This window comes from Corythoichthys intestinalis, chromosome 14 (genome assembly GCF_030265065.1).
Source record: "Corythoichthys intestinalis isolate RoL2023-P3 chromosome 14, ASM3026506v1, whole genome shotgun sequence".
Taxonomy (NCBI): domain Eukaryota; kingdom Metazoa; phylum Chordata; class Actinopteri; order Syngnathiformes; family Syngnathidae; genus Corythoichthys; species Corythoichthys intestinalis.
The window spans coordinates 21,539,902-21,552,672 of record NC_080408.1 but is presented as its reverse complement, the minus strand read 5'-3'; the positions used below and the strand labels follow the sequence as shown (position 1 = coordinate 21,552,672).

At 40.4% G+C, this 12,771-nt stretch overlaps 1 protein-coding gene across 2 annotated transcripts in view; it reads left to right on the top strand.

The window, feature by feature from the left end:
• Positions 1-12,771, top strand: part of LOC130929986 (volume-regulated anion channel subunit LRRC8D-like) — a 46,881-nt gene that overhangs the window by 19,795 nt on the left and 14,315 nt on the right. For both annotated transcript variants that reach the window (XM_057857638.1, XM_057857639.1), the window contains exons 5-7: positions 1,916-1,988; positions 10,123-10,210; positions 10,303-10,624. In XM_057857638.1, the coding sequence (XP_057713621.1) occupies positions 1,916-1,988; positions 10,123-10,210; positions 10,303-10,624 (483 nt within the window). The remainder of the gene's footprint in view (positions 1-1,915; positions 1,989-10,122; positions 10,211-10,302; positions 10,625-12,771) is intronic.

Genomic DNA, 12,771 nt, shown 5'->3' with positions numbered 1-12,771 from the left:
TTTTTTTACAGGATATTCTTTTTATCCAAGTATTTTTCCCCGATAGCTAAATAAATGGCTTGAGAAGGACCGGTCAGCCCATCGAGGGGGAACTGTTCACAACGAGGAAAACGCGACGAAGAGAGCTGCAAAATGTCAGTTTCTGTCTCTTTACATCAATATTTTTACACAATATTCTTTTTATCCAAGTATTTTCCCCAATATCTAAATAAATGGCATGGTCATGACAAATAACACTCTTGTGCTAAATGGAATATGAAATAATAAAAAAGCACTTATTCAGGACGACATGGCAAAATTACTCCATAATGGTCAAAACTGTTGACTTCACCTTTACTGTCGCACCTCCCGAATGATATTTTATGACACCTAAATCGGACATATGTCATTTCCCTTCCCCGGCTTAGGAGAATGTAAACAAACCAAGAGGCATGACAGCTAGCCGACATACTAACCCGAACCGAGTGATGTTTCAAAGTCTTCGAAGCGGAAATTCACACATAACTAGCCCGGATTATTTGACATGACGACTGGGTTGTCGATTGTCTTTACTGATCGGCAAACCGCCCGGCGGAGAGCAATTTACAGTTCGTTCCCCGGAGGAGGGCGGCTGCAGTTGTTGTGCAGCTAACGTGCAGCTAATTTGCATAAGGAGAGCTTTTTATACAGTATACCTATCAATGATCAAACGTAAGTAGTCCTTTATTTAAAGAAAGTTTGTAGTGTTTACTTTGTAATCGCTGTATTCGTATAATCGCTGTATTCGTATTTGACATAATACAAAACAAGATGTTTACTCACTTCCTCGTAAGTCCAATGGTCCCACAGTAGTAGGGCTTGTTTTGGCCAATATCCACGGTGAATGGGAACCTTTTGAAACTCCAAAAAGGCGCACACGCCTCTCCCTCATAAAGCAAGATTTTTCTGCAGCCGTTTGGCTGGCGTGATGCGAAAAATAAACGTATTAATCGGCAAAATCAGCTGAATCCTTAGTCCTCATACACAACAGTACCGCTGTTTAGTGAAAAGGACGCCTTCATCTGTACACGTCACAGCGCCTTCCTCCTCAATGCAAGACCGAAGCTGGAAGTCACTCATTTTCATAGCGCGGGATTAAAAAAACTAAATAAATATAGCGATCGCTTCCACACACATCCAAGCAGTCCATATCATTCAGGAGCATAAAATAACGCGTGTATTATGAAATAAACATCCTTTTTCGTGTCACATGCACTCTAACTCATTCATTGCTAGCCCAGATCTCAGTCTATGTTGTCATGTGGTCGTTAGTAAAAGAGGGAAATTGATATACAAGCTTTACTATTTTCGTCAAGAACAGAATAGTTTTTTGTTGTCATGAACTACAAACGTACATCGAGATGTCATTTAGTTTTGCAATTAGAGGAGAGAGAGCCAGGCTGTGACTTATGTGTCCACCGAACAGCATGCCGCGCTCAGAGTTTGCCACAAAACGCTCTCTGTCGCCAGGGAATGCACCCACCTTGGGGAGTTCAGAATCAGCATCTTTCAAACTAAATTTCTCCAACCTCCAGGGTCGTAGAACATTTTGGAAGACATTTGCGTACCTGTGAGAAGGCGCCATATTTCTACCTGATCCTTAAAAAAATTGGGAGAAGTTAAAAGGATGCTGGAAAAACTGGAAAAGTGGTTTTGAAAGTCTTTAAAATAGGTGTTTTTAAAAAATTATCAGAAAATTCCTTTTTTGACCTATGACCCGGTCACTCCAAAATTTCACATCATCGTATTGCAAGCATATCCTGCAAATTTGCCAATTATCCCTTTATTGGCTCTTCAGTGATTTTGAACACATACGTACATAGACATACAGAACCTAATACATCTCCACCTACTAGTGAAAGTAGTGAAATCAATAGCCTTGTTTTGACCTCCACAGACGATCCAACGTGTTCAATTATCCCCGCCCACCAAGCACTGGGATTATGAAATGGAGGAGCCCATCAAAGCAGGTAGGAATATTTTTTCCCAAGTGTATATATGGGTGCAATGATACAGTTAAGTCACGGTTCAATACGATTTTCGATACAAGGGACACGATTTTCTATTAGATTTAATACATTTAATGCTCAGAAACAAAAAATACAAGTGTTATTTTTTTTCCTCATTGTTTTTTTTATTTTGCTAACAAGCAAAATAAACAAAAATAACAATTCCATCATATAAACATGCATTTTAGTGCATAATATTTTAGGGCTGTCAAATTTATCGCGTTAATGGGCGATAATTAATTTTTTAAATTAATCACATTAAAATATTTAACGTATTTAACGCATGCACGGAATGACCCACTAATGCATTGCCGCAAACAGACTACAATGGCGCCGTTTTTTATTTATTGAGAGTCAAGAGGCAGAAAAAGTGAGTGGACACAGGCATTCAATTGGGGCCGCACCATTTATTGGCATAAGCGTTTGCATCTCTTTCACAACAATCATAACAATTGAGGTGTGCGGCGTGGGGAAGAATAACAGGAGATGATCTTTTTCTTAACACGCCTCATTGAACAAAACGCAGAACACATACCATTTGCAGCCACCACTGACAGTCATGGTTGCCCAACTTCCCATCATGCATTTTGGCGAAACAGTTAAGTCGCTAGAGTAAAAGAAGTAAGAAAAGCTGGGATACCCAATCAAAATAGCTATGCAAAATACACAAAACTTCCTCAGACTTAGGTCAAACTCTATTCAAACATTTCGTTTAGCTCAACAAATACACCAGATGGCAATATTTAGTCACAATATACAAACTATCAGCGGTCTCATACTTTGTGAAGTCAACATTCAAATGAACGTAAGGAACAATAAACCCGGAAACTACGGCATCAGTCGAGGGGCAAAACGCACTAGAAAAACTTGCCCTCGTCCCGCTCGGCGACATCAACAATGGCGAGCTATCAGTTTATTTTTTGATTGAAAATTTTACAAATTTTATGAAAACGAAACCATACAGAGGGGTTTATATAAAATTACTATAACTTGTATTGACATCTATCTTTTAAGAACTCCAAGTCCCTTTAACAGAAAGAATGTTAATAATGTTATAATAAACAAATACAGTACTTATGTACAGTATGTTGAATATATATCACTGATTCTTAAGAATTTGCCTAAAACAGGTTTTTTTTTTTGTTTGGAAAAAAAAAAAGTTTTGATTGCAAAATCTGAAGTAATGTTATTATAGACCAATGTCTTAGCTTTTCAGCAATGTACCGGTGTCAGCTCCCCAATTTTTACCTTTTTCATAAAATGGATGCTTTTTGAGTCACTGTGTTGCATTTGTCACTACCGTCAGACACAATAAAAAGCTCATTTATTTTTACTTTTCAAGTCCAATACCAATTTGGAGCTTTTCAAGCCAATGCCTTTCAATATAAGTACACATATATGGTGCTAAACGGTAAATATTCACTTTCCTTTATTTTTTTTATACTGTTTCAAGTATACTCCTCTATAAGATCTTACATAATCCAACGTTTACTTTTCACTTAAATATGTCAATAATGTTTTTTGAAAATCTACAAACACATTTCTCTAATAAAATTGAATTTTACCTTGATAGCCCAGGAGCACTGAATTAACAAATCACAAACATATGTATTTAAAACAAATAAAAGTACCTCTGACGGAGGTGACATTGGACCAGACGGTGGTGACACAAATCTGACGGTAGTGACAGTGCCCTCCTTTTTTACATATAATTCCAAAATATAAACCACCAGTCATGCTTTTTTGTTTTACAACTTCATTTAACAATTTGCAAAACAAAGAACAAGTATGATCACTGTGTTACATATTTGATTGGCAACATTTTTGAACATATAGTCCTATTGGAGAGAAGACAACAACTTTATCACTCCAACACTCATTCAGCTTTGTCAGCCCCTGTAATGTACGTGTTTCTCCTCTATGTAGTCCATGACTTCATTAGACAGGCTGTATATCTGTCTTCTTCTGCTTGCACGACCTGGTGCAGATGGTTCCACGAGTTTGACCAGAATGTGTTCAAATGGTATGAAGCACACATCCCTTCTCCCTGTTTTGGACTGAATTGTGGGTTAGGCCCATGAGGATGGTAGAACTCCACTTGTACATCTTCATGCTGAGCATCCACCATTACAGCCTTTCCCAACCACCAGTTCTTGTCATAAATCACTGCAAGCCAATCTCTGCACTGAACTTCATCAGCAGATAGATCGGCTATAGTCCCATCAGGAAGTGGAACCCTGCTGGTTGGTGTTTCATCTTCCACCACTTCCTGTGGCTCGCTCTCCTATTCCTGCTCCATCTCCTCCATGAGCATTGCCAGAGGACTTTTGTTTTTCTTTTGCGGTGGGCCATCGTCGTCCTCGGCCCTGGGTGTGCTGGCCTTCAACTGGCATGTCGTAGGGCTGAAAAATTTGCAAGTCTTTGGTTCACTGCAGAAACATGACAGCAACCTGCATCTGATCTCAAAGTCTTCTTGGTTTGTTGGGATGACCTGATGGATTTTCCAAGTGGTAGGTACAGCTTTTAGTGTCTGACTTAAGAGTGCATCATATGGTTGCATGTCAGCTTCTATGATAATGAAGAACTTGGTACTGCACAGACTCCTCCCAACCATCTCATGAAAGACACTGCCATCCACAATGTCCTTTCCCCTCAGTATAAGGCTATCAGCAGTCCTTTTCACAGTTCCTCCAACCCCGTCTGGGGCTCCCTTCCCTTGTGAGGTGGGGAAGAAGTTCCAGGTGGTTCTCTGGAAACCTAGAGTTGGAGGGACACTGCAGAGAAGTGAAAAGTTTTTTTTTGGTTTTATACTGCTTCCTGGGATCATCTGACCAGAAATGAATCGTATCAACGTTATAAAGGAAATAAAGAACAAACTCTGCTATTCTCATACACAAATACAAATAAAATAAAGATAGATAAAAAAATAAAAACTATAATTGTACTAATTGTGGTCAGCAAATCATAAGTAATCCTTCCTTAGGGACCATTTGGACGTTTTCATCCCTACCGTCAGTCTGTATGTCACCACTGTCAGACAGAAAGTCTGACGGTAGTGACATCTGACGGTAGTGACAAAAATCTAGTCTTTTCCATGCTATGCAGAGGTAGTCCACATTAGCCATCTTGTTTTCACTCTCTTGCTAGCTGCCACAAAATTCTTCTTAAATATTAAACATGTATGTTGTAATTTTATTTTTTTTTCTATACACAAAAGATACGGTGGTGACATGTTATGGTTGCAACAGAAGCAGTTTAAATGAATATATACAGGTTTTAGAGAAAATGGCAAACTTACAGGAGCTTGAGTGATCTTGAACCATGAAGAAGATGTGAAGGTTTGAAAAGGGGTAATGGACTTTGTACTTGACTGATTTTATTGGTTTTACAAAAAAATCTGACGGTAGTGACTGGAGGTGAGGGACACATTTTGATCGATCAGAAAATGACAGTTAATTTTTTTCAAAATTCACTTTTTGTAGTATTTTATAAATATAACAATAAACTTTTTAATCTGGTGAGGTTAATATTAAATTTCATAATTACTTTTAGTTTTTTTAATCAAATTGAAATGATAAGCTCCCATTGGGGGACAGCTGATTTTGAACGCAATGGGCCAGCAAAATGTCACAAAATTATTAAAATTGATAGTCCACCAATAAAAGCCTGTTACATATGTGTATAAAACCCTCTGATTATACATTTGATTCATGTTTTTTGTGAAAATGTAGTTATTTTCAAACGGAATAAGCATTTTTCCAGGTGATACATGTTTTGGACAAATTCTCAAGAATCAGTGATATATCAGTCTTGTCTTATCTTTCCATTCCAACAATAATTTACAGAAAAATATGGCATATTTTAGAGATAGTTTGAATTGCGATTAATTACGATTAATTAATTTTTAAGCTGTGATTAACTCGATTAGAAATTTTAATCGTTTGACTGCCCTGTAATATTTATGTGCTTACTTCTTACTGATCTGAAGAAATTTCGTATAAAAGTGCTGAGAACAATCTTTACTGTTTGTAAAGTCAGGCGGGGCACACTGTTGATTCCTACAGCTCTCTTAGCAGCTATGTTTACCACATGAGCAACACATCCTATTTGTGGTCTGAGTCCATCTGTGTCATGTACTGAATTAACAATATTTGTGGCATTATCTATAGTCACTAGTATGGATTGATTTGACCTGCTTAACTTTTATTCAGGCATGGCGGTTTTTAATTCATCGATGTAGTGTACGGACTACGCGTCCTATGATCACTCTGGGCTCACGCAGCCAATAGCATGGGATCTAACGTATCACATCTAGGTTGCTATTTGATGATATCTAGTGTGTGCGCGTGAGTGTTGTCAGGGCATTAAAAAAGTTAACAAACGCCACAGAAGTCACGTCTGCTCATTACGGCACAACACCAGAATCTAAAAAAAATCGACTTTTATAAACAGGACGAGTTTGAACTTAAGTACAGCGCTCTTAATTTGCCACTCATTGTTCATCTTAACAATGAGATAGCTCTCTGTGTCCTAGGGTGTTAAGCTGTCTGTTGTCAAAGCGAGGTGCCAAGTTGGTAACAATGTTGTGGCGGATTTCGTTATAAATATCCGGAAATATCACCTTAGTCTTAACCCCTTTTACTGACTCTCTTTTGAAAGCTGGAAAAAGGTTTCGAAACACAAGTTGACATTTTATTCTGAGTCGACAGCAATCACACAGCACAGAGGGACCCAGGTGAGGATTCAGGGTCACCATATTACAAGTCAACAAATGTTCCTGAGAAAAAATGACAATGCTTAGTTAAACTTAATTAAGCTCAGTCTTTTGAAGCCTTTTGCGGGGTGGGCCGTGGGCAGGAAGAAGGGTGTTTTAGGATAATCTATCGCAGTTTGGGCTGTTTAGTTCGTGCGTCACAGTTGCGGAGTTACCGTTACTGGGGCAACCGCAGTGGGTGATTTTGCCCGCCTCATTGTAAAAGGGGCTCTTGGAGTCTAATCAGTCGTGTTATCAGTTGGATATCGGGCGTTCTCTGGTGTTCCTTGTGTTGGGACAGGACGTCCCGCTATTTGTTCTGGACTGTCTAGAAGAACTGACGTGGGGACGTGGGCTTGTAGATGTCTTGCCTATCACCTGGTAGTCAGCGTCAATCTTGCTCAGTCGGCTGCATGACACACACGTTGGGGCTTCCGTGATAAGAAGGCGTCATTAATCTTTTATGCCCTATATTCTGCTTGTTTTCCTTAAACTATGGTATAAGTGCTATTTATTTGTATATTGGGTGTGTTAGAGTAATTCAAACAATAAATACGAGAAAAGATACTATTCCCTGATTGATTATATTAAGCGTGTTGCAGGGGTTCCCAACCTATTCCACTAAGGCACACTGTGGGTGCAGGATTTCATTCTTACCAAACAAGATGACAACACTTTTTCCCCAATCTGGTGTTTTACAAGTGCAATCAGTTGATTGCAGTCAGGTGTGGCTTGTTTTAGCAGAAGCCTCATTGGTTCAACTGTCTCTGCTGGATCGGCTGGAACAAAAACCAGGACCCACAGTGTGCCTTGAGGACTGGGTTGAAAACCCCTGTGTTAGAGTAATACAGACTGTCGATCGGTAAATACGAGAAAAGATACTATTCCATTGAGTAGAGACGTTCGTAAGTAGAAGTACCAATGTATTGTAGAATATCGTAGCATGATTTCCTGAGCCATCACTGGTGTATCACCATATCGTGAGAATAATTGTTATTAGGGTTGTTCCGATCATGTTTTTTTTGCTCCCGATCCGATCCCGATCGTTTTAGTTTGAGTATCTGCCGATCCCGATATTTCCCGATCCGATTGCTTTTTTTTTTGCTCCTGATTCAATTTCAATCATTCCCGGTAATTTTTCCCGATCATATACATTTTCGCAATGCATTAAGAAAAAAATGAATAAAACTCGGACGAATATACACATTCAACATACAGTTCATAAATACTGTATTTGTTTATTATGACAATAAATCCTCAAGATGGCATTTACATTATTAACATTCTTTCTGTGAGAGGGATCCACGGATAGAAAGACTTGTAATTCTTAAAGGACAATTATGACTTTGTATATTGTGACTAAATATTGCCATCTAGTGGATTTTATGAGCTTTCAGTAAATGATAATTCAGCCATTTAACTGTTCTGCCCAAATGCATGATGGGAAGTGCACCCATGACTGTGCGTAATGGTACCAATTGATATATCTTCTCAGCGGTGGAAAATAAAATAGGGTGTTAAGTAAAAGATCAACTACTATTTTTCTACCCTACATTGTTTCCCACGAGATTGTAAGGCTTTAAAAGCTGATAAAAATCTCTCTACTCATTTATCGTTGCCTTTTGGTTCTATGATTACGTAACACGGTGCCATTATAGATTAAACGCGACATTGCGTGAGTGGGTAGTGCAGCGCATGCGTTAATTGTGTTAAATATTTTATTATTATTACTGCCGTTGACGCGATAAATTTGACAGCTCCACTTTAAGCCAAAACTATAGACTCTGGATGAGTGTAAAACATTTTGTCTGCAATGTTAAATACAATTAGAAAACGATTTCATTAAAAAAAAATATATATATATATATATATATATTTATATATATATATATATTATTAAGAAAGGCATGTCCGATATTTTTTTGCCGATTCCGATACTTTGAAAATGACGTGATCGGGACATCTCTTTTTTTTTTTTTTTTTTTTTTTTTTTTAAAACCTGTCCTGTTCAGCTGTTTGACACAGAGAATGGAAGTCTAAGTGCCCGGATTCTGAACAGTTTTAATGTTTCACATTGAGAGTCTGACATACTCCCATTGTGATCATTCAAAATACCTTTTTATTATGACAAAGCAGCGAACAGGAAGGGATTATGGGGGGACAGAAGAAAAGAAATACAAGAGAAGAAAGAAAAGAAACACATACACAAACAACAACAAGAAATACATTGAACATCTAAACTAGTTACTAATATGCTGGTGCTATCGTCAGCGAGATGTATTTCCGGTTTACACCATGTGGGGGCCTATTGGCCAGTGAAAGAGGAGAATGGGGGTGGGGGTGTCTATAAGACTATAAACTAAGTGATTGAAAGGGGTAGAGTGTACACAAATCAGTTCTGTGATCTAGAACCCAGTAATCGTGTGAATCTCTTATGAGTGAAAGCCCGTTGGCGACCAACCCTACGCCGCCGCATCGCCAATCCCGGCACCGGAACCCCCAACCCGAGCATGCCCTACCACCTCCAGCAGCACGCAAGCCCCACCGGGCGCGCGACAGCCACGCAGACGGGCGGAGAGACCGCGCGGGCACCAACCCAGGGCCACGGCCCACACCCAGCCAGCCCGGGGAGGGAGGGCGGGCGGGGGGGGCGGGGGTGGGATCCTTTGCGCAGCCCATCCCTCCTCCAACCGCCCAGCAAAGGAGCCACCGTCACCCCCCCCCGGGACCCAGGGTGGTCCCCCGGGCCACCCGCGCGCCCATCAACCGGCCTTCAGGGATGGCAGGAGGGGACGCATCACCAACCCCACGCCTACACCCACCCCCGCCCGCCCACCCGGACCACGAGCCACAGCCCCCCAACCGGCACGGCACGCCACGGGACCCCCAGCGGCCCACCAAGCCCCAGGCAAGGCAGGGTCCCCCGCCGGTGCAGGCGACACCCCGCTGATACACCGGCGCCCAGCCAGCGACCCGCGACGGAGCGCAGGGCGGACGCCCAGCCAGAGAAGAGAGGGGAAGGCGGAGGCAGGAGAACGCCCAGGGACTGCCATGGGGCGACGCAAGATCGGAGACCCGACCCCCCAACCCACTCCCGCGGCCGGCAGCCGAGGCAGAGGGGAGGCCACACCCCGGGAGCCACGCCATATAGAAAAAGTGTGGGACCCACCTACCACCCTATTACTGATCGGGACATCTCTAATTGTTATCATAAGCCTTGTATCGCAAATCGTATAGTATTGTATCGTGAGGTAGCCAGAAGTTTCCACCCCTACAAGGAAGTATACTCTACCTTTGATTCTCAATACTTTTTATCTTTTTTTTTTTTTTTTTACCTGTCAGCGCAACCCACTCAATGGAAGTCTTCCCTCAAACCGATCGGTCAGGACGATCTTGAAGGTGATTCACGTGAGCAAAACAGTAAAGAAAGGTAACATACTAGAGTGCCGACCCACTCAAGTGTAATACTCTGAAAGTTGTAAAAGGAAAATTCCACTATTATTTCTCCTCTGTCGCCTTCAGGCTTGAACTTTATAACCCTTTTGATGAACCCGAGAAAGGCGAAAATCCCGAGTGGCATCGCGAGTCTTTGGAATTCCGCGTCTGTCCTTCATGGCAGAGAGAAGTAGCACACAAGAGTCAGGACTTTAGCCCCGAAAACAGACTCGGCGAGAGTCGCATTTCAAACATGGGGCAGATGTCAGAGAAACTGTCCTACACTGCGGACAGGAACGGATCTAGTCGGCGATCTTTCAGCCCTGACAGTCGGCCTTATTCTGAGATTTACAGAAGAGAAAGGACCAAAGAAGTAGAGGAGATGACCATGCTCGATTCTAGAAGACCGGTATGATAATTTTTCAGTATCATTGATGGCAATAGATTGCTTTTGAATGTGAAATTACAACCTTGTGCACCAACATCAAAGGAACACCACCCCCAAAATCATCTCCAATCACTAATTTATGTCATTTACTGAAACTGACACCTGTCCATTTTAACTGGGTTGGCTGGCATTGAATGATCATGTTTTAGCTCCATTGACAGCGATAGACATCAGTGTTGTTAATCTTACTTTAGTAAGTAATTAATTACAGTTACAAATTAGGTCTCCCAAAAAGTAATTGAGTTAGTAACTCCGTTACCTGAATGTAAGAGTAATTAGTGACTTGGCAAAGTAACTGGTGATAATTTTCAGGATTTGTTGTTTTTGTTTTTTTTGGGGGGGGGACAGGTCACACAATGTGAAGTTTAAAGGGTTTTGGGACAATTGGCCCTAGCCCAATTCTTGACCCTAAACTTAACTAGACACAGGGTATTGCGGATATTGCGACAACTAGATAGTAACCTTTGCTATGTGTTGAAGTCATTTAGTGCTGCATTGATTAATCGATTAACTCGAGTATTCGATTAGGAAAAAAAAAAGATTCGTATTAAATTTTGCGGCTTCGAGTATTAGTTTAATTGAAGTGGCATTGTAATGGTTTATTTTGAAAATGTTTGCATTTAGTTTTATTGATTTGAGTGGATACACAGCCTTCTACTCTGCCTCATTTCACATGGCTGAATCCAGCTGCTCCATGTTCAGACCAACATAAGCTAAGTTTTTGTTTGAGCTAGTTTTTTTTTTTTTTTTAATGCATTCGTAATTTAGTTTATAGGAATATTTAGCTGGGTTTTTTTTTTGTTTTTTGTGGGAATGTGTCTGAACCATTTAAGAGCATTGTAAAAAAAAAAGAAAAAAAAGAAAAGAAAAAAAAGTTTTTTATAGCATTTAAGCTCGCGGACTTGTGCTGTGTAAATTAGCCAATTGTTTTTTTGTTGTACATAGATCCTTATCTATTTAAATTTTTATACAGTTTGAGGCTCCGCTCAAGCATGTTAATTTTTCATGTTCCTTATCCGATTACTCGATTATTCGAACAAACTAGTTCCTCGATTAATCGACTACAAAATAATCGATAGCTGCAGCCCTAAACTCATTTAATGTTGTGAATCAACCGTTTAAGTTGTTAAAATTGCTCCCGTTATTGCATTAGTACCCTTCTGTCCACTTTCGACATGTGTAAGTTTTAAAGCCGTGTCATTATTTAAAGCTAGATTTAAGTTAAGTTGATTTAGGAGAATTTAGATAAAAAATTACTTAGGTTCACTAGTAAGGTTCTCTACAACAGAGCCTTCCTGAGAAGTCTACTGCTTTAAGATGGCGGCTGTTTACCAATGCATCTAGTTCTTTATACATGTCGCTAATGTCGCAGTGTCTGTCATTTGCATCTAGTTCTGTATATATGTGATGTCTACCTGGCATCTTGTGGGCGTAGTTTGTAGGCTATCGGCTACAGACAGGTATTATTGGAGCCACCGAGCATAGTAGCATCGCGTTTGCAACAGCGTCACACTCCCTTGCCTACTCCCCACTCCTGCTCTGCTCTCTCGTCTCCTTGAGTCCGTCTTCCTTACTTATCTTGCGTCAGTCAACCAACATAGTAACGCATAGTAACAGCGTTGCCAAGATGACTACTGCCGTTATTAACAACAACGATAGACATCCAATCCATTTGGACCGCTGGCAGCCCCTCCCAGTAGGGGTGTGACAAAATATCGAAATGGTGATATATCGTGATACTTTTTACCCCAAAAGGTTATCGATATGCTCCTGCCAAGAATCGAGATATCGTTTTGAAAAGGTGTCAATGTCTAAAAAAAACAAATCAAATAAAAATGAATCAACAAGTTGCTACCAAAATCTTCCAGCATAATAGTGTATCTGGTAACTCTAAGGCTGCATTGACAGTGCTCGACGCCCAATCCATTTAGACTGGGAACTTTCGTTCATTCGAAACCAGAGCATTCAGTCATTCAGTCCGATTTTCAGAGCATTTACAGGTCACTTGCTGTTCATTTTAGGGCATTTACAGGTCATTTTCTGTTGAATTTGAGTCACTGCCTATTCATTTGGGTGATTCCAAGGTCATTTCTTGTTCTGTAACTCAA